A 22,997-nucleotide genomic window follows, 5' to 3' on the forward strand; every position below is an offset into this window, starting at 1 on the left:
TAAGACTTCTGAATTGCTGAGTGCTTTCTCTTCCAGATCACATTGTTTTTCAACTAGCTCCTCCTTTAATTAGGTGAATTAAGATGTACATCACAGGAAGAGTTTGAGAATAGAAGGGGAGAAAAAGGCTTTTGTGAAGTGCTCCTTTGATTTAATTCCATCTTTTGCCCCTGTTTGTTTGCTTAATCCCTGCTTAAACTGGCATAAAGCAGAGATTTGTGTTTAATATGGAAAAAAAACACACATTCCATTCTCTAAAGATGACAACCGTGCCCTGCCCATAGCAGGGTGTCAAGCTGTGTGTCAGTCCTCAGAAGACTATTTCCCATGTGTTTGACAAATAGATGGATCTGAAGTTCTACTAGTGATCACCTCCCCTACAGTGGATGGCAGAGTGATTACAGATTGTTTCTGGGGGTGTGCCCAGTGACTTCAAATGCAGAAACCTGTGGGGAGGGGACAGGGAGGATTATAGAGTAGACAAAAGAAAGGTTCAAATACATTTTTCTGAACTGATGACACTTTGTTGCCCAGATCCTCGTGACTTAGGTTGAGAGTTGCAAAGCTACCAGGGGATTTGGATGCCTAGTTCCCATTACTTTTAATGGGAACTGGGGGGGTTAAGCACCTTTGGTGGCTTTAAAAATCTTAGCCTTAGAGAGAAACCCAATTTCTGTTAAAGTCACGGGTGCAGAGGGAAACTCTAAAGCTGACTACAAGGCAGATCACATTCTGGTCTCCAGCTTTCTCCATTCCCCCTTACTCTGTGATTGATTTGAGTTGGAGTTTTGGATGCAGAGGAGTGCAGAATCTGGCCTCGTGTGGCCAGCCCTTTTAACACATGGCTGAGGCTCCTAACCTCACTATGTAAACATAGAAATGAGGATAAATGGCACATTGTTGACCATTCTGACTATAGTTTTTTAAATGTTCAGTTTTTAGTAATCTGTAACCTCAAGGATGTCTGCGATAGGGCTTTCTCTTTACAATAGCTTCAATCTGACATTTTTCTTTTCAATATTTCTAGGGCAGGGCTTTGCTCCACTGGGCATGTGACCGAGGACACAAGGAGCTGGTCTCGGTACTGCTACAGCATGCAGCTGATGTAAACAGCCAGGTAAGGAGGGGATGGAAAACTTGCTTTTCAATGGTGCATGGTATTGTATCTTTACCAAACACTTCATACTTTGTTCCATCAGTATTCCACAGCAAATTTCTTTCAGAGTATTGAATATGGACGAGGCTGCCTAAAGTGATACACCAGAGAAAAATATACATGTTAAAATCAGATTTGTAGACAAACAACTACAAAAACAAGATGATTTTTTTCCCTACAATAGTCTTTCGCTTCTTGATGATCAGTTCAAATCTGACTTGGGTGAGGTGAAACTACTAGATATTTGGTGGCTTAGAATGAATTGGTAGTTTCTGTCCAGTTCCTTAAATATCCTATGGTTTCAGCAGAGCATTTGAACACTAGTGCGAGAACTAAAGAAACTCCCACTGAAGGAAGAACCCTATTTGCCAAACAGTAGAGCACAATAGACCATTCATTTATTAGAAGGTACATTACGTAAGCAAAGCATTCTAAAATGATGGTTGAAATTTGACCCTGGATCTCACTGTACAGTTGGATCTCACTGTACGTTCGATTTATAATCCTGTTGTAGTAAGAGTTGAACTTTGTTAGCTGTGATCGTGTTCAGAGCCATGATTGATGGTTGTTTTTCCTATGGGGTGGTGGTTGCATCACTTCCCAATCTAGTACGTGTGTGCATCACTTCCCAGTCTAGTTCGTGTGTTATAAAAACTGCTAGCTCAAACTGATGATCTTTCTGTATCCTGATAAATGCTCTGGAGATATTTCACTAGGTCACAGTAGTGCAATAAGCTGTCTTGTACGTTTCTTGATTTAACACTAACATTGTGTTCGGGAAGTAACTAGGTTAAGCTTTAAACATGTTGGAAAACTGTTTAAAATATTGTTACAAGCCATACTTTGACAGCACCATGAAAAGGATCCATATTAAAAGAACTTGTTTTGTTCCATTGAAGTCTGTGGAAAAGTTTGGTAAGGGATCTGCAGTTCTTTCAGCATATGATTCCTAGGTTTCTTGTTATGCAGACTAGGTTTTTTAGGATTTATTTTCATTGCTCCTTTGTGCACCTTTTGGAAAAAAGTAGATTTTTGGAGTAGAGGTCAGTAATTATTTTGAACGATGCTGGAATTATGCCCATGAGCTCACCTTGCATCAAGGCAAGACTAAACCCAACATCCTCTAGTTTAGTTTGTCAGTCTATGAATGGTTGGAAATAGCATGATTTTGAGGCAAGGAGAACTGGGATATTACATGTTTGCCTGTGATGCCAGGGGCTACTTGGAATTCTGGAATAACAGTCCCTGAAAATTCATCTCTTTCTGATGGTTGTATCTCATGTCTCTTAATGCACCAAGAGTGTCTTTACTTGCAAAAACACTATCGCTATATTACTCGCAAAAGTTTGATTTTAGGAGGACTTCCTTAGCTGGAGGAGAATAATCTCTATTTTCTCTGTACCGTCACTTTCAATTACCTTTCCCTCCCCCCTTTTTTAACATATTGCACATTTTTTTTCTAGCCAGATTATTTTTGGCCAGTAATGAAAGTTTAATAATAGCTATAGAAATCTTAGATGATTTTTCTATCCTGGTAATACAGGAGACATTTTATCTGGATCTTTTCCCTAAAGGAAGTACTGACTAAAACCCAGGATCATGGGGAGTTCTTTGGAGGAGCAACTGAAGAGAGAGGAAAAAAGTTATGCTTGCAAATAGGCCATAAGTTCTTAAGCACCTGCTGCTCATATATATTACTAAATGCACTATCAGTTAATGTGTGGATAGTAAAGAATGGGGGATATTAAGTATAAGGGAATATTTAGTGACTTGCATTAGTGGAGCTATTATTTTAATACAAGGGCTGGTAAAATGTGTCTTGTGGGCCGAATCTGAATGCTGCAAGCCTGCAGGAGGGGTTTCACATGCTTTCTTCCCTCCCCCCCACCCCGCCCTCTCCCTCCCCACCACCAGCATAATTTTGGAGCTCCTACTGGCCTATTTGCAGGAAATGCACCCCTCCCCCCGGCTCTCAGCATTCAGAGCAGCACACATGGCCCCCGCCTGACTGAGGAACCTACTGGGCAGGGCTGCTGGCCAGGAGATGCCTACGTAAACGGTGCTTAGCCACAGCCTCTTTCTGGCACCCCAACTCCTTCTTTCTCAAAACTTCCCCCCACCTCACCCGATGTAATCCAAACCCTCTGCACGCCTGCTCCTGCACCCATACCTCCTCCCAGATCCTGCACCCTTCCTCCAGGGTGGACCCCCTGCCAGACCTTGTACCCCAATCCCTTACCACAGTCACAACTGAAATCCCGGAATCCCCTCCTGCACTCCCGCCCCAGGTCACAACCCCCTCCGTCACCAAAACTCCCAGATCCCACACCACCTCCTGCATCCCAATCCCTTGCGTCAAGCTCCCTTCTGCACCCAACCTCCATTCCAGACCCCATACCTCCTCTATTAATATGGAAGAGTGCGACCCTTAACCACATTACCAAATCTTAGTGTGGATCTCCAGCAAAAATTATTGCTCACCTCTCTTTTAACACGATGTGCTCACCCTGGAAGTTCACATTCCAGGCTACGGGGGAGGTGGGGACAGGTTCTGCAGAAACTTTCTACCCTACATGTGCCTGGAGATATCTTCCTATTTCATTCATACGTGTTAAATGCAGGCAGCATAAGAAATATATCCATCTGAGAGAATGAGAATGACGGCATCAGACAGCAGAGAAGGAAGCTTATTGGATAGAGTATTTTTTTTCTTTTTCTTTTTCATTTGCTGGGGTTTTTATACCTTTTCTAAGATATTAGAACTTCTCTCCCTCCCTGGTTGCTTCTGTACTTTTTCACCCGGCAGGAACTGGAAGTTTTTTTTTTTTCCCCTCCTATGTTTCTAACAGCACTGCTGTTCTAGTATAATGGTTAGAGAGCATGGGGCAACTGGCACTAGGACCCTTTCATTTAACTAGTTCTGACATTAGTTAGTTGCTTTATATCAGTTAGTTAGTTGGGTAACTTGGAGCCAGGCCTCAGTTTTCCCTTTGTTTGTTTTTTATATGAACAGTAGCTATCTTTATGAAGCACTTTGAGATCTCTGGGAGTTAAATGAAGAATTGTTTTATTATTTTATTAAGTATACTGATGTATTTGAATCAGGTAAGTGGGAGCGACTCCATCGTGCTGTTTGGTACTGTAGTAGGTGCAAAGCTCCCGGTTAGATTGACTGTCCTTTTTAGACAATGACGCTGTTGGTTTAAAAAGGGACTTAGTTCATTGTTGTCCACTGAAAGCCTGCATCTTTGATTGTCCATAATTAGCTTTAATAGTATGTTTGAAAAGAGGCGGTAAGTGATTGACATAGGGGAGGGAGTGCAGAAACCCAACAGACTTCCCTGCTTTTTGTTGAAAAGGGACATTTATGTAATCGAATTACCTAAATCCTCAGAGCCAGAGGTCATTTCTAAGTGGGTGGCTGGATGGTGTTTTGGAACTGTGCTGGAAACACCCAGAACTCAAAGATCTTTCCAGAGCCAGCTTCCTAGTGCTGAGACACTCAATGTAGAAAAATCTGTATTTATTGAACAGTGAAGTAAAGAAAGGGGAGCTGTTCTTAACATTGCAGTTGGCCTCTGGTACACAGGATATCAGCCAATGATGCCAAAAAGTCCTTTCTTCCTTTAAAATGCATATATGAATGAATAAATCTCTAAACATGTGGTGTTTCTCAACTCTCGGTGAGTAAAGTGAAGCATGCTCTTTCTGTTGAAACAAGCTGGCTTTCTCTTTGTAAGGTATTATTGCCTGTACAGCATATGCTTCCTAGAACAGATCTCTCGACGTGAGGGTTACAGACAGGTTTCAAAAGATCCTAATGGCCTTGCTGTTCCCATATCCCTAATAGGAGAGGGCTCTTGGGGAGTTCCCGGTATGGAAAAGAGTCCCTTGGAATGTTGAGAACCACTGTTTCAGGGGATACCTTGTTTTGTGAAAATAAGGGACATGTACATTTTGTACACATGAAGCATCTGTGTTGGAGATCACACCTGACTTGTTCCCTTTTACAGGCAGTGATGTCATTTTAAAGCACATAGGTTTTACTCCTGTTCAATTTCAAGAAAGTTTAGGTAAGCTCTGATCTAATAATCCATCAAATGATAGAGAGCATGACAAACAGTTTTTTTCATGATGGTAACATAAATGCAATAAAAGCATTGGGATTTAGCTGATATATTTCTGTACTGGGCAAAACTGGCTATAGTGAGTTCTGAGAAATTGTGTGTGTATCCTCTCACATGGAAATCATAAGCAGTAGACTTACTAACAGTAACATTTCTGTACTTTTATCTAAAACTCCATTAGAGGATAGGTTGAAGCTTGTTACATCAGCTCAAGTAGCATTAGGTTAGGTAAAATTATCCCATACCAGAATCCAGGCATTTGAGAACCTCTGCTCCTTATAATGTTTTGTTCTGAGCTGGGTACTAGTCTGAGATGCTGACTAGGATGCTTTATGCACCTATATCTGCCAGCTTTATGTCCTTTTCTTTGACTTCATCTTTCCATCATTTTCTCCATACAGGTGTCTGTGTACTGGAGTTATTAACCAATCTGCTTTCTTCCTGCTGACTAGAGGAAACTAAGTCAAGTAACACTACCTTCCACCCATGAAAAGCCAGGACACACCAAAAAACGCAACCATACAAATCCAACCTTAATTCTTGTTTTTCAGTTTTTTCCATTCAGTTCAACATAAAACAGCAATACCGAGTTTTGCTACCATATGATGATGTGAGAGGCTGAAAGTCAGCAGATACCTGAGTCCATTCTTGGAATAGTAGAGAAGTGTTCTCGTAAGAGGAAATGTTCCTCAGTTTCTGTAATGTAAAAGCTTGGAGAAGGGAGGGAAGCAGCTCAGTGGAGTGGATTGTGCAGCTGGTTTCTTTTTATCTGGACATTTAGACCATGGGATTTGAGGCTGCACGTAGGTCTTTCAGGGAAGGATTTAATGTACTCAGAATAACCTTCTGGGTTTACCATTTGGTGTCCACTCCCCATGAGGGCTCTTCTCCTCACTAGTGGAATGGACAGCTCTTTCTCAAACCCAAGATAGTTGAGACAGGAAATTCTTTCAGTTCTTCTGTCCCATGTTACTTATGCTCGAACTATCCAGAACATACAATTGTTTGCTGGAATCTTCCATATTTGTCAGGCGCACAAAGGTTAAGTTTAATTTTATGTAGAAAATGTCAAGTAAAATCTTTTGGTAGATTTGAATCTGGCAAATGTAAAATAAAATCACATCTTTCCTGTTGAATTTATTAATACATAGAATCTGACCTCATCTTTAGGAAAGACAAGAGCAAAGCTGACTGGTTTGGAATTTGAAACTTGTTATGAATGTTGTTTTCTGTTCTCCCATAATTCTGGTAATCTCTGCTACATTTTGCACATATTTTCTCTTTTCTCTTTTCTTTTCTCTCTTTCTTCCTTCCTTTTTTTTTCCATTTGAAAATTGCGGTGTTCTCAGTAAAAGATACTGGTGCACACTTAAATGCACAATGCACTTTTCAGAACTATTTTGCAGACTTGAAATTTTCCACCTTTAAAACTACTGAATAGATTTTCTTCACAACTGACTTTTTGATGGATCCCATTCAGTCCTAAAATTAAGCCATTTATGAAGAAAACAAGTTACTTTGATTTCAAAGTTAATAAGTTCTATTACAGATGTATAATAGATCATAAGTATGGAAGTACTTAACCATCATTACTAACACACGCTAGTTGGTTTTTGCCTAACTAGTGTATTTTTAGTTCAGAAACGTAAAGTTTAGGAATCGGTCTTTGCTCACTTAAAACAGCAGGAAAATATATGCAAGAACCTACATCCAGGTGATATATGAAGGTAGTATAATTCAGTACTAGAAATCAGGAAATGTAAAAATTAAAATGTGAGTATGTTGCCATAACTCTGATCTTTGCATTATGAGATATTCTTTAATTATGTTGATCCTAGTTTATTTTAAGGCTTGTCTACATGGAGAAATTGAGCAGAATAGCTCCTCTAGTGGATACTTTGAGTGCACTAATTATTATGGAATAAAGTGACTTTTATTGCGGAACACTGTGCCCACATGAATAGCTATTCTAAAATTGGTCAGTTTCCCTGTGTAGACATGCCCTAAGATACGTACGAATGTATAGCTCTGACTGTACATAAAATGATATTATTTGAGAAACAGGATGTGATCTCACAATTCAAGACTATATTGTATCTGTGTATACCCAATGGAACAGAGGTAAAGTTGTGCTCAACTCTTTTTTCATTTCTGGATATTTGAGTACTTAACTGCAATAGTAATCTTGATGGTAACCTAGCCCTTTACAAATACTGTACTAACTTTTATTGTAAATCTACCATACTTTTAGGATGAATATATATGGAAAAATCTTCTGTCATTGCCTTGTGTTCCTGCATGGGCTGTTGGTGAAGGCAGGGCTGAGGGAGGCCCACCTTAAGCCCTGCCCCTTCTACTGAGGCCCCATCCCTTTCCTGCCCCTCCCCCTTGGGGAGGCAGGGTGGTGTGCTGTACGTGTGCCCCCCCCTCCCAACCATGGGAAGGGGAGCAGACACGCATGCACTTGTCCCAGCCTCTCCTGCCTCAGAAGATGCCGCACCTCTGGTGTCACTGCAGGTTCAATAATTAGATCTCTGGTATAAGAACGCATCTTTGTGTTCTTCCTATGGGCTTCTCCACATCCCTACCCAGAACTGTGAGACTCCTCCTGTCATTGCCACCCCTTTAATTGGAGAAAAGCCGCAGATAAAGGATGACAGCAAATATTCTCGCTCCTCCCTATTCTATCAGGACCTGACTATGCAACTTCAGAAGTTTTCAGGTTCTTCCCAGTGTGTAGTGTAAGGAAATCAGTACTGAGATAGAAATGAGGTCTCCTGCATGGCATTTCAGAGTGCTACCACTAGGCAGCATGATTGTCTTAAACCTCTTAAGGTTATCATTTGCAACAGATGAAAAAACAACCATTCTCATAGGATATGTCTACACTGGTGCGATCTTGCGCCAGAGATATGCAAATGAGGCTAAGCGTGGAATATTGCCAAGCCTCATTTGCATATCTAATGAGCCGCCATTTTTGCGGAAGAGGCTCTTGCGCTAGAAGGAGCTGTCTACACTGCCCCTTCTTGCGCAAGAAAAACCCTCTTGTGCAATGCCACTACGCTGATTATTTTCAGGAATAACAGCATTGCACAAGAGGGTTTTTCTTGTGCAAGAAGGGGCAGTGTAGACAGCTCCTTCTAGCGCAAGAGCCTCTTCCGCAAAATGGCAGCTCATTAGGTATGTAAATGAGGCTCGGTGATATTCCACGCTTAAGCTCATTTGCATCTCTCTGGCGCAAGATTGCGCCAGTGTAGACATAGCCTTGGAATTTTGTCTTTCTTGCAGTAGGACTCACGCATGGAATTCTTAGCTTGGAAAGCTTTCTTCCATTAGCCAGCAAGAACAATGTGATGAGCTTTTGCTCCTGCTTCTCTGTCCCAGCTCCAGGTTGGGGGCAGTACACTTCTGAGACACAGTGGTTACTTGAGTGGCAACAAGAAAAGTTTTCTAGCTGCCCTGTCCTAGCCTTTGCTGCCCTTTTTTAACACACAGGAGCGTCCTCTTATCTATCTGTTTGGATGCCAACATGCTTTTGAGGCAGAAGATTCCAGGACACACAGTAGCTGTCCCCTTCTAATGCCTTCTTGCACATCCTTATTGAGAAAACTCTTTTCAGATGGAGACAATGCAAACATAATAAATGGCAGGGAAGGTTCATCTCCCTCATGACTCAGTCCTTCTCAAATAACATTATTATTGACTGCCCTATTGGTTGCCAAAAGAGAAAATCAATTTTAGTAGAAGTAGTTGCCTGGCTGCAGATCCTGGTACTAACCCAGAACAGACAGGTTGATTTTATCAACTATCTGAAGACTAATTTCCACCATTAGCCAGAAATGAAGTAGAAATGATGGGTATGTCAGAAATTGCTTGATATTTTTTCTGTTTTCCCAGTTGTAGTGCACGGCTCTAAAAATGCTTTTGCGACTCTTTTATTACCCTCCTCCCCATATTTAGTGAGGCACATAAGCTGCTTGCAGTTCAAACCCTGTGGTGACACCAATATAGATTGTAAAATGTAGCTGGCACCGATGCAACTGTATCTGTTGCTCTAACACTGATTGTGGCCTGTGCCTTAGCTTCCCGGGCACTTAAGGACATCAGGGAGGTTTTGAGGAGACTGTTTTGTACACCTTGAACCTTCAGGCTAAGGGTCAGAGGCACCACAGTTCAGTCTGCACTGGGATTTTGGGAGACTGGCCAACCATTGACAATACCAGTGTAGAGCTATCAGTGGGGAGTGCTATTGTAGACAGAGCATCAGCTGTTCAATCACTGTGGTATTTAATCCTGCTTAGAAAAAGTCCAGGTGATGAAAAATGCTTTGCAGTTGCTCTCAGGTGTAGATTTCCTCAAAACCAGAGTGTGGACAAGACAGAAAGTTCGCTTGGCTGTTGTTGTCACCAGTTGCTGAGGGTCTGCAGCTGTGCCTGCACACTGGAGTATGAGGGTATGTCTACACTAGCCCCCAGGAGGAATAACAGGTAATTCGAACTAGGGCTTTAATTCGAACTACCGGGTCCCTGCCGCGTGTAGATGCGGGCAGTTAGTCCGGACTTGTAAATTATAAAAAAAAAAAAAAAAAAAAAAAGCAGCTGGCCGAGAAGATGCAAAGCAAACGCAGGATATTTAAATCCCGTGCTTGATTTGCAACCTCGAATGCCTATATTAGCCTCCCTAGTTCGAACTAGGAGGCTAGTGTAGACATACCCCAAGAGAGGGGTTTCTAATGGTGCAGAGTTTACCAGTATTATGGTGTAATGACAATTGTTTGAAGAAACTAAGGGCGAGGGAAAGGGAAAGCAAATAGCCAGCATCCCAGTACCAGTAATGAGAGCGATCTTTGCCTGTGAAATTATCCGAGACAGCTTCCTCTCTTTCTCCCCTCCTCCTCTGTCTGTGCTGCCCAAATAAGCCCTGATAAGCAGCTCTCAGAAGGCTCTGCAGGCTTATATTCCTGCACTCTTGACATTGTTGCCAATGGGTGTGAAATCCATTAGCCCAAAGAAAGGAAAGATCTGCTTAGTGACAGAGGGTAGCTTTCAGCATTAAAGCATTGACTTGGTGCCAGTCATGCAGTTATTAGAAGTGGCACTGCTCCATGCCTCTCCTGCAGATCTCTGTGGAATGTAGGTTGGCAGCAGGTTGAATGCTAAGTGGTCACCACTCAGCAGATGCTGCTTTTAACTACTCGGAGAAAAAAATCGCTTGCAGCAGAAACGTGCGTAAAACGTTTGCAAGCTTCTGCGAGAATTTCAGTTTGGAAGCAGCGATTTACCGTGGTTCGCACCTCTGCTTCTGACTCTGCCTCGAGCAGCATCTGCCGATGGTTGAGGTGGAGGGCTGTTCCTTCCACAAGCACTGGTTTTTGACGCATTATCCCTCTGCCTCTTGCAGCTTGACATGGGCCATTTGTCTCTCTCCTGCTCCTTTTTAGTCACTGGAAATGCTGCCTCGCTGCTGGATGCAACAAAATTGTTGGCACCGTTGAGCAGGCAGCCTGTGTGTGGTGGGCAGTACCACTGCAAAGCAAAAACAGTTGCACGTAAGAAAAAAGCAGTGGGGTTTTACATTGTTTTAGTGAGATTTTATGTATTCGCTATGTTCTTCTCTCTCTTCTCCAAACAGCATGTGATTGCCAGTAAATCCAGGAATCATTCTTGAAGACCCCCAGTAGACTGAAGCCTCCTGCCACCAGTAAATTGCGTGTGCCCTCTGGGGACTTGTCGGCTATTTTAAAGTCAAGTAACTTAATGATTAGGAAGTTAACAGGTTTGAAGTTCGGATACATTTCAAGAAGTTTGGATGTTTATCCATTTTTATGAAGCCCCATCCTATCCAAGATCCGGTGTCCCCAAATAACCCCTTTTCTTGTTATAGATTCCCCCTGCCTGTAGTGGAAGGGAGGCCGGAAAGTTGAATGACTTATCGCCCTTCCCTACCAGTTTAAGGCAGGACTGCCAGCCTCGCCACCTTCAAATAATCGAGGCCTCAAGTTTGCCTGGAAGTCAGATTAGTTTTATTCTCTTAGATTTTGAATTTGTTTCTCTTAAGCCATCCTGCTACATGGAAATGTGTCTTGCAACCCCAGCCCTGCTCCCACTCCAATAATTCTTACAGATCTGAGAGCCAAGAAGAAAACACATTTTGGGTCCTCTCTGTTGCCTCCCTGCACTCCATTGCCAGCAGAAAAACTGAAGTATAGCTTGTGAAATGAGCAAGCTGGGAAGCCAGGTAATTACTAGTGCTGCTGGAAATGCCAGTGAAGGCGAGAATCAGCTTTGTCCAGAGGAATGAATGCAGGGCAGGCAAAGGACCCATGAGTTCCTCAGTTTTGTTGCCCCGTTCCGTCACTGACTAGCTGTGTGCGACCTCGGTCATTTCATCTTCTCTTCTGGTTATCCCCCCTCATACCACCACCCTCTTTGGGTATGATTGGTGTGAGAGTTGATTCAGGATTGTGTGGTCCTTCACGATACAGGTTATGTCCTTCCTTTTGAGACCTGTCCCCTAGCTGGGAGTGGAGCCAGATAGAGCCTCCACTGGAAACTCCATGTAGCATGATGTCTCAGGATGGCACAGTGCTCCTTGAAAATTCAGGAAGCACAACTTCTCTCAATTCTAAATACACCTCTGTGCCTGGGCAGCACTGCTGTCCTGTTGTCAACTGGTCGCAAGGCCTTGACTTTGCCCCTTCCCTGCCTCTTTCCAGCCAGTGCAGCCAGGATTGGTTTTAGCCTCATACAGGGTGTAAGGACATTGTTCAAGTGAGCAGAGACAGAGGAGGAGACTCCTTGTGCCTTCTTCCCCTTAGCACGCTCTTGCGGGGAAAGCAAACAGTGTTACCCCGAGGGGAGGGGAGCTTGTCTTTGCACAGTGCAGGCATGGAGTGCAGGGCGTATAAATCCAAAAGAGAGCGTTGATCTGGACAGAGCAAATGGATCCTGATCCTACGTTAATGAGAGCTGCTGAGGAGCTGCCTAGGAGCAAGAGCCAAAGGGGAGACATGTAGCTAAGTAACTCATTGGCGTGCTGATTCAGTTAAGCTCCTGTTCTCTAACCACACCCTGTCCCCTTTTTTTCTCTGCACACTTACGAACAAAGACGTGGCATGTAGGGTTTGAGATTCGGCGTTCAGTGCTGTAAACTGTGCCCAGAGCTTAACCTTCATGTACCCATTTGTAGCCTCTGCATTCATTTATGATGGGGCCTGACCACTTTGCTACCTGCCCCATCCCATCGGCGTTAAAACAATTTTTTAGCATGGGTGCTGAGAGCCATTGAACCCAACTGACAACCCTGTTATAGGAGTGGGGAACCTAAGGCCCGGGGGCCAGATGTGGCCCCTGGATTGCCTGGCTTTGGCTCCCAAGGCTTAGGGCCTCCCCCAGCATTGGGGAGCCTGCACTGGCACTCCAGCCCCTCCCCCCGCTGCCTTCCCACACACCCCAGCCCCCGACTGATTTTTTTTCTGTGGGCCAGCAGTCCCCAGCCCAAACAATCTTCTCCACCACTGCTATATATGATGGAAACCACTTCAAGCCTGGGGATGCTGCCACTCCTCCAGGCCTCTAGTTCCACCCTCCTCATCCTACCCCACAAATTTCAGAATTAAAGCCTTAAAGCTCTAAGTAGTTCTCCTCCTCCTCTTCCTCCTCCTCCTCCTTATTATTATTAATAATAATAATAATAAAAGCATTTTAAAAAATGAAGCCAGAATCTCTGGGCCTCCATGTCTTGTATTTGTGCTTTGAAATATTTGAATACACTTGATCTCAGCATGGTGAACGATTTCAGCATCCTTTTGCTCCCATCCCTTAATCTGGGGGTCATCAGAGAAAACATTTGGCTAATGTGTTAAATCACCTGTCTAATTTGCAAATTCATTGTCCACAATGCTTTAAACCTCATTCCGGTGTTCCCAGCTTAGGGAACATCAGATGTGGAACCACAGATTGCAGCTGGCAGCTGCACCTTTTTTTCCAGGTGAGGGGAGCACCTACTGACAGGCACGGCCTGCAGGGGAAAATTGTTTCCTTAATCCCCAGGCTTTCCCTTGCAGGGCTAGAGGAACTGCCTTTGCTGTACATCTCAACCGTGTATCTACTTAGGAGGGGCAATCCCTAAATCACCAATCATTTTTACACTCAACATCTCCAAAAAAGCTCTCCTTGTCAGAAGAATTTCAGTGAAGTTAAAGTGTTTCACTCTGTCTTCATAAAGACACCTGTTTTATAGATTTCCATTGGGGACAGGATTGTTTTACTACCCAATCATAGCTTCTCAGTCATGTCTGATTGAATCTCCTCTCTTGCATTCCTAAATCAAAGAAGAATGTCTTTAATTCAGGAAGCTAAGAAAATGCCATACAGAACCCTCTGATTCATTTGACATCAAACAATGTTCCCTCCTAATCTTTTCCATCCATGTGCAGAATAAATTTTTGTATGTGCACTGAACCAGGTGCATGTGAGACGCAAAAACCTAGCTCTGGGCACTCTGTTCATCATCTGGGAGGTATTAGAATCTGAATACACATGCGCCCAGCTTACAGGGAATGCTGGACTTTGTAGGAACTTGATCTTTTTTTTTTTTTTTTCCCATTTAGGTAATTTTTTTACCACCTCACATGGAGGAGAAATTCCTTTTCCATGCTTGTTGGTTTACTTCTAGGTTTTGTTTTTTTAATAAGGTCTCTGGTAATGATGATTATTTCTTGGCCGTTTGGTTCATAGGTGAAGCTAAGGGCGAGGTGTATATAATAGATGTAATAATAAATGGAGAAGATGTATGGCTTTCCCAGGGGTTCTGAACCCAGGCCCTCAGCTACCCAAGAAGTAACTACTTTGGGGTGCTCCCTGTAAAAGATTATAGTCCTATGCTGAGCTTAATCTTGAAGCTAACTTCACTGAAATGTGAAGACCATCCTCTTGCCACAGGGCTTTGATAGGTTGTTATAAATAGTTCTGTATAGATTGGCTTTTTAAAAACTACATTGTATTGAGTACCTGGCGTTAGTTGGGATTATGACAGGGTGATTGTCAGAAGCTGAGGCAACCATGTTTATTTCTGGGCAATCGATTTAGAAATCTGAAGGCAAGTCAAAGCATGGAAATGTTCATATTAGTGCTGTTATTGAAAAATAAATGAATTGTCATTATGCAAATCAACCAGCTTTCCTCCTCCCAGCCTATCAGAGTACAAAGAACTGCATAATTGATAAATAAGCGTGAATTTATGCATCAGTAACTCTGTAACATGTCTGTGGTCTGACCGGTTGGGACAATTCTATTTCAGTATAACCCTGTGTAACCTGACTTCTTGAAGTGTATAATTGCTTGTATATGGAAAGAGTTGTAATATGGATAATGTAACTAACAGGTCTTGACCTGTGTGGTTCAAAACTTCCACTAGTCAATCAAATTCCTCTAGTCTTCCGCCCATGTGACGAGCATTCCACAGGCACTATTGCGAATGCCAGGAGATATACTGATTGATGTATGCTTTCTCTGCAGGGTTAGATGTTACCTTCTTTGGAGACATTCAATTTTATCCACGAGCCAATTAGCTAACTGTATGAAAAATCTGTATTGGATGCTTTATAATAATAATAATTCATGGTTACAGACAAGGCTGCCCTATCCCCTTTCCATCTCCCTCCTGAATATAGTGTATATTTTCTCAGCCCTCTTAGATTATTAAATGCCTAATGACTATTTCATTATTGCTAACTAGTGTTTTAATGAGCTACAGTAATAAACTTTGGATCGGCAATGGAAAAGGGGTGCTAGAATTCAAGCACTTCTGTGATTCTTTTATAGGAAGGGCACATTTTGGGTGCTGAAGTAATGGGGGACAAAACTCAATTAATGAAGAGCAGTAAAAAGAGGCAAATGAGGTAATCAGACTCAGAGAAATTGGTATTGGCAGGTTCTGAATGATGCTCCTAGATGAGCAATCTTTCAAAATCCTTCCTTGCATGCGGCTGCTGTCTCTTTATTTATTATTAAAATAACATGATCCATGAGGCGCTCAGGGTGAGTCCTGGCCTAGCTAATTCTAATTAATCCAGTCAGGGAGAGCAGCAGGGTAAGTGGAGCAGTCTATCGGATTGAAATTCATAACTTAATTGAGGTCAAAGTCCTAGGCTGAGAGAACAAAAGTCTTTCACTAGAACCAAGAAGATCAATAGCAATAAATATCTGGCTTGGATACAAGTAGCTTATAGTGACAGATTATCTGACACTGGCCAGAGGTCTTGGTCTTGTTAAGGGCAGAGTCCTGAGGCACATACAGAATACCAAGCCTCTAGCTGATGTTCCTTCAAAGCCCTAAAAAGCTCAGAAGGGGAACCAGTGAAATATATGAAGGGCTCTTGAGAGCCATGTTAGAGAGCCGTTTATAAATACTCCAAGTAATTTCCACGGAAATGGCACAGATTCAGTTTCTTGAGATATGAGTCTCCCTTTAAGTAGGACAAGGGCTTGTGTCACATTAGCACTGACTGAGGTCGGAAGAATTTGCTACAGCTTACAGGAACTTGGAGCTAAATCACTAACTTGTCCACAGGAGGACCTTTAGGATCACAGGGAATTGAGCAGATAGATTGATGGCCTTTTTGCCATGACTGTGTGTGTTGTATACAGTGTTTATATAAGGAAGAGAGAGGACAGTTGGAGTCAAGTGTAAATAATCATTAAGGTATATTTCTAAACAGTACTATACAGTCCTGAAAAAGGGAGATGGTGATTCCCCCACCCTTCAGAATAGCAGTCACAAATTCCAGCGTGTCTCCGAAACTTCCTCACTGTTGATACACTCTTATGTTTAAAACAAAACGACTGTTGTATTCTGCAGTAATGGCCTCTTGTCACAGCTGCACTGTAGGTCGGTGTTTGGATAGTTACTTGAAGGGCAGGCCGTGACATGGACTCCTGATCAATAGACCAAGGAAAGCAACATGTACAGCCGTGCTAAACTGAAATCTGAAGGGTTGAAGTGCGGACACGGGTTTGTCCTAGAAAGTTACATTGAGAGGGATGCATTACTAATATTCACCCTATTTGTTTACTTTTAGTTTTTAAATGGATTTAGTGGTGGAGATGTGGCCAGCCTTGGGGATTGATGTCCTTTGTGTATAGGACAGGCTTCGTATTTGGTCAGCAATAAGCATTTCCCTTGACATTGTCCAGCTAATAAGTGTCAACCCTATTTAGCAGGTGCCCTTGTAGGAGTTAGAGAGCAGGTCAAACTTCTTGTCCATTGAGTCTGATTCAAATTTAGTACGTATCTGACTTGAAGAACCTGTTCAAATACCTGTTATTTATATGGCTGTTACTCCCTCAAATTACCTTGACGCAACTCTAGAGAGTGCATATTGTTTTATGCTACGGGACCCTCACTTCACCCAGTACACAAGTTGGACAGTGTGCAGTGAATGAGACAGCCGTTCAGTATTCGTTTTTACCTTCCCTGGGTTAGGTATATCCAAAGCCAGCTGACGACCCTCATTGTTAGCACCTCCTCCCTTAAATAGAATCTCTCAAGTGTGGGAATTCTTTGTTCCATCCTCCCCACTCCCATGAAAAAATACTAAATTCAGATGGAGTCTAGCATGTCTTTGGAGTTACAGGAAAAACAAAACTATTTGCAGATCGTTATCTTGAGCACCAGGCCATCAAGAGTATGTCTAGACTACATGCCTCTGCCAGCAGAGGCATGTAAATTAGACATACCGACATAGTCAATGAAGCAGGGATTTAAATATCCCCCGCTTCATTAGAATAAAAATGGCCACCGCATTGTGCCAGCTCAGCTGTTTGTTGGCACAAACCGGCAGTCAAGATGGGGATCGGTCATCGACAAGGAACGTCATTGCCGACCAATCCCTTGTGCCGTGTGAAACGAGGTTTACAGGATCGGTCGGGAAAGGCTTTCCTTGTCAACTGATCCCCATCTTGATTGCCAGTTTGTGCTGTCGTCACAACACGGCAGCCATTTTTATTCTAATGAAGCGGGGTATATTTAAATCCTCGCTTCATTGACTATGTTGGTATGTCTAATTTACATGCCTCTATTGGCAGAGGCATGGAGTCTAGACATACCCTAAGTTCCAGAACCTGGCCAGTGGGATTGTCAGGGGGACAGGGAAGCACATGAAACCTCTCCTTCCTCCCCCAGGCTCACCGCTGTGATAGGGAAATAGTTGGCAGCTGCTTCTCTGAGTGTGTGTGTATGAGGAGTGCGGAGGCACTTACATTCTCATAAAAATGATTAATGGTTCTAGTGTGAGCCTAAAATCCAGCTCTTGCTTGTTGAAAGTTCTAGGCTTTCAGTTTCTGTTTCTCAACAGACTGCCATGCCTGACCCGGGTCTACCACCTCAAACACAAAACCAAAACAACCCTGGCCTGTCTCTATCTGCCTTTGAACATGTTAAAGTTAATTAAGACATTGTCTAAAGACTGACACACAATATATGGCAGGGGTGGGCAATAATTTTTTGCCGGGTGCCACTTCAGAAATGTTTTGAAGTGGCCCTAGGCCGCCTTGGAAGGGGTGGGGCCAGGATGCTTCCCTGTTTCTCCACCCGCAGACCATGATTGGTCTGGGGGTGGGGGAGCGCCTTCCCCCTTCTCCCTCCAGGGGTTCCCCCTAGGCACCTATGCCCCTGCACCTATGTCGCAGCTAGTGCGCCCCCTCCCCCCCCCCCCAGCAGACCAGGCTTTTGTTGTGGACCCTGGGGTAGAGCAGCTGTGGTGCTAACAGGTTGGTCCTGCAGGGACCTACCTGGCAGCCCAGCTGATCTGTCCCAGGCTAGAGATTCAGCCGCTGTTGAAACTGATCAGTGGCTGATTCCAGGAAGCTGGGGGCAGAGCAATTCTGCCTCCAGCTTCCTGTAGTCAGCCCCTGGTCAGTTTCAGCAGCAGCGGCTGAATCTGGAGCCAGTTCCGACTTACGTACAAATTCAACTTAAGAACAAACCTATAGTCCCTATCTTGTACGTAACCCGGGGACTGCCTGTACATCGTTCTTCCAGACCCTCCCTGTGCCTTTTAGCAGAAGCGTGTTTTAACAAGTACATTCCCAAACTGTTTGGGATGTTGCTAGAAAGAAAAGTTTTGCTTAGCTGCTCCTCATGGCTTGTTGAATTAACTAGGTTTAGAATCTGTCACCCAACAGTGCAGAAAGCTGCAGGGACAGAAATCCAGGGTTGCCAGTTGTCACTGAGAGTCATTTTCTTATTTTATATCATGCAATATATGCCTTTCATTTTGGAACATCATGGTCACAGACCATACTGGAGATGCCATAAGAGTTCAGTATAACTCAGCCCCCATCTTAGTCTTGTTTTCATTTGGGCTGCTCCAAAATTAAGTGCACTCTAAGCTCAGTCAGTCTTGACTTTTTTGATAGCTTGGAATCAGATCTGCACCATACTGGGAGTGGGGAAGACAAGAGCTAGCTGTAGACGTTTTAAGGACACGGTACATGTAGTGTTCTGAGGACTTGTTTGTTAGAATTAATACAATTTGAAATTAAAAAAAAAAAAAAAAAAAAGGTTTATGGACAGCTGTCAGCCAGCAACTCAGAAACCTGCTGCAACTGCAAATGTGAAACATTTATGTAACATGACTCATGGGCTGGATCTGGCCCACCAAGCCACGGGATCTGGCCTGGGGGAGTCTCAGCCAGGCCCCCTGCCTGTCTCACCCCAGTACACTGTTCAGAGCAGCTCTCTGAACACTGAATCTGGGGGGAGGGGAAGAGGGTTCGCACACTGCCCTTGACCCCAGTACAGTCTCACAGATCACACTGCAGCATGTGAAGTATCCCTCCCCCTCCAGGGCTTGCAGTGTTCAGAACTGCATTTGGCTCCCCCCAAACTTGGTGCCAGGGCATGGAAGGCAGGGACCTGGCTAAGGAATGCATTGGGCTGCTGGCCAAGAACCACCCAAGTGAACACCTTGTGGCCAGAGCCTTCCTCTAGCACCCTAGTCGCTCCCTACTTCCAACCTTCTATCCTCTCTAGGCCCTGCACCCCAATCTCCTGCATTCCCTCCTGCACCCCTCCCCCAGGTCACCTCCCCTTCCCACTTATCAAATTCTTAGTGCCTGCCCCCATTAAAAATTATTACCTACCCCTGATTCAGTTCTTACCATTCCCATCTCTGTAGCATGACACAGATAATGAATATTATATACTATTTCCTAATAAAATAAAGTTATCTAAGTGTACCCTCTTAGCTGTTGTAAAATGCTGTACTGAGCCGTAAATTAACATGCTTTAGTGATCAGATTTGCACCATTGTTTGAAGAACTACGTGAAGAAGTATCAGTGGGAAACTTGATTTAAATCAATGATTTTTTTTTTGGTGATTTAAATCCCTGTGGTTTAAATCAATCTGCCCTGGTTTAAAAGGATAGGCATTATTAATTTCGACAGCGATAAACACGTGAATCTCCCATTTATATCAGTGGGAGTTTTACATGTGTGTCTCAGAGCTTGTCCCTCTTTGTGATCAGCAAAAAGAAAACCAAGTGTTGACATTAATCACAACCATTTGGAGGTGAAGTCAGTGATGAGGAAGAAATGAGAGACTTTTCATAGAGGAAAAGAGATGAAAAAATCAGTTCGTTTGAATAGGAATGAGTGCTCAGCTGTACTAGGAATAAAACAAAAGTTTCCTCTGGGGATGAGGTGGCTTCGTAACACAGACATTGGGCTTCAGAATTATTTTTAATTTGAAACTTCTAATGGGGGCACAACATTTCTGGAAAGATGTAGTTTTCACCCGTGTTCCCTGCTATTGCTCCTCTTGGTGGGCCAAATATAAGAGGGAAAGAGTGGAGCATACTGGCCCCTTCTCTGGAATGAGAGTTTAATACAGTAAAACTCCGATGGTCCAGCATCTGACGGTCCGGCACTCCTGATGGTCCAGCACCATCAGGAACCCGGAAGTGCTCCGGGCAGCCGGACCATTGGAGCTGCTCTGCCTCCAGCTTCCCCGATTCAGCCGCTGCTAAAACTCACCAGCGGCTGAATCGGGGCTGCGTAGGGCAGAGCAGCTGGAGTGCCGCTGGGTAGGTCCCGTACCGCTGCCCTTTGGGGCTGCGGGACCCAACCCGCCAGCACCCCAGCTGTCCCGATTCAGCTGCTGCTGCTGAAACTGACCAGCGGCTGACTCCAGGAAGCCCGAGGCAGAGCAGCTCTGCCTTGGGCTTCCTGGAGTCAGCTGCTGATCAGTTTCAGCAGCGGCTTACTTGGGGACACCTGGGGTAGAGCAGCTGGGGTGCTGCCAGGTTGGTCTCGTGGCGCCAAGGGTTGGCGCTACCAGACCAACTCGGCAGCACTCCAGCTGCTCTGTCCCAGGTGTACCCAAGTCAGCCGCTGCTGAAACTGATCAGCAGCTGACTCCAGGAAGCCCAAGGCAGAGCTGCTCTGCCTCGGGCTTCCTGGAGTCAGCCGCTGGTCAGTTTCAGCAGCGGCTTACTTGGGGACACCTGGGGTAGAGCACCTGGGGTGCTGCCGGGTTGGTCCAGTAGCGCCAAGGAGCAGTGCTACGGGACCAACCCGGCAGCACCCCAGCTGCTCTGCCCGAGGCGTCCCCAAGAGCAGCTGGGGTGCTGCCGGATTGGTCTCGCCGCGCCAAGCGTCGGCACTACCGGACCAACCTGGCAGCACTCCAGCTGCTCTGCTGCAAGCGTCCCGATTCAGCCACTGCTGAAACTGACCAGCAGCGGCTGAATCAGGGACGCCTGGGGCAGAACCGGACTATCGGAAGGGGGGGCTATGAGGGGTCTGGGGTGACACCCCCCCAACCCCACCCCACCCCAGACCCCTCATAGCCCCTGCTTCCGATAGTCCTGCAAATCTGATAATCCGGCACCCCCTGCGTCCTAAAGGTGCTGGATTATCGGAAGTTTACTGTAATAGAAGAAACACCCTAGAATGCCTGGTGTTGAATGCTGTGCTGTGGGATGCTATTTCTTGCCTGAATGTAGACATTTCAGGTCTTTATACACATCTCAATGATGCAATTGATAACTGGTCTAAGTATACCTCAGTCATGTTCTCCAGTTGCTAAGGTTGGGGAATTGTCAGTCTAGGCTTGCCAAAACTCATCCGTCTTGTATGACCCAAACACTCATAGTTTACATAGTATAACCTCCCGTGTGATCAAAATAATATATACACACCTTGCTCTACCCTTTCTGCTTTGCTTGTGCCTTCCATTGAATATCGTTTTAGAGAATTTTTAACTTTAAATTGATAGTGGGTGTGATGTTTTATTGGGATAGCAGGGCATCATAAACTCTCCCGTTCCTGCATGTGCATTTGGAATTGCTACTGGTCCATTGATGGGTCCGTCTGATAAGAGAGTACATATCGCAGGGACAGGGAACCTTTTTTGGGTTGGGGGCAGCTGACCCACAAAAAAATCAGTTGTGGGCCATGCACAAGTGAGAAGAAAAAAAAAAACCTTCGCTGACCCCTGTCTGAGAAGAGAAAGACACTTCCTGCATTCCCCTCACATGTCTGAGCTTAGGGAGCCCAGGCTAGTAGATTTTGTATGCTCCAGCCCCACAGTAGGGGGGCTGGAGTGCCAACGCAGGCTCCCCAATGCTCAGAGAGAGCTCTGAGCCTGGATCCAGGCAAGCCAGAGGCCTCATCCACTTCCTGGGCCTGAGGATCCCCACCCCTGACATATAGGATCATAGTGTGTGTGCGTGTGCGTGTCTATTATTTTTTAGCCACATTCTGTCAACCACGAGCAGATTGGCAGCACTGCGGTTCTATTGGAGTGTTTGCTTTTCAGTGTCTTAGGCAGGAAGAATTGCTGCAGTTTTTTGAGACGGTGCAAAAATCAGAACAAAGGGAAATGGAAGTTATGCCCCATTGACCAGAGAAATTCTTTCAGAGGAATGGGCTCTACTTATTATCACACTTCCTTTTGTTCTTAGCAATATGAAAACTTCATTGTTGTGTCACCAAATGTCTGTCCTGGTCAAAACATAGCCCCACAAGTCCTATATAGGGTACCTATGTATATCTTCATCTTTGTGGTTGCTAGACATTCCTAACTGTGCTGTCTGTCAGGCTCCATTTTGTTGAAATCCATCTTCTATCTTCTCTTCCTGAAATATGCCAACTAATTGTAACTTAATTTTCTTCTAGGTGTTCTTCATAACCACCTTTGTTAGCTCTTTCTCACCTTGTTTTTCATTTTTTGCCATTCTAATCAGATATTTTCTGCTGTTTCATTGTCCAACTTTTAACTTTTGGTCCACTGTCTTAATGAGCACCTGTGTTTTGCTGCCCTAGTCCTCGTGGCTATTAGTACTCAGATATCTCTTCTTTTCAGTAAGGTAGCTCACTCTCCGTCATATTGACTTTACTGGTAACAGCTAGAAAAGAAAGAAGAGGGTAAGGCAACAAATGGGTGACCTTTGGCATTGGGGTGCTCTGAGTGCTGTGGAAGATCTCTTAGCAGTGGATTAGACCAAGGTTCAAGATGCTTTAAAGAGACATCCATTAAATGTGTCTATTTCATGATCACCAACAAGTGGCTCCTTTAGACATCTCAAGTTCCCTGGAGGTTCACGTTATTAATATCTGAGTTATGACAAGGTGGCTGTGCTGGTGCCTGTTTTTACAGGGAGCATGATTAATTTTTCTTTTCCTTCTTAATATCTCTGAGCCAGATGCCT

At 44.2% G+C, this 22,997-nt stretch overlaps 1 protein-coding gene across 1 annotated transcript in view; it reads left to right on the forward strand.

The window, feature by feature from the left end:
- The window catches only part of ACBD6 (acyl-CoA binding domain containing 6), a 124,619-nt gene that overhangs the window by 63,836 nt on the left and 37,786 nt on the right, over positions 1-22,997 (forward strand). Inside the window, exon 7 of the mRNA XM_075936818.2 lies at positions 1,028-1,117. Within this exon, the coding sequence (XP_075792933.2) occupies positions 1,028-1,117 (90 nt within the window). The remainder of the gene's footprint in view (positions 1-1,027; positions 1,118-22,997) is intronic.

The sequence above is a fragment of the Pelodiscus sinensis genome, chromosome 9 (genome assembly GCF_052426305.1).
Source record: "Pelodiscus sinensis isolate ZL-2025 chromosome 9, ASM5242630v1, whole genome shotgun sequence".
Classification (NCBI taxonomy): domain Eukaryota; kingdom Metazoa; phylum Chordata; order Testudines; family Trionychidae; genus Pelodiscus; species Pelodiscus sinensis.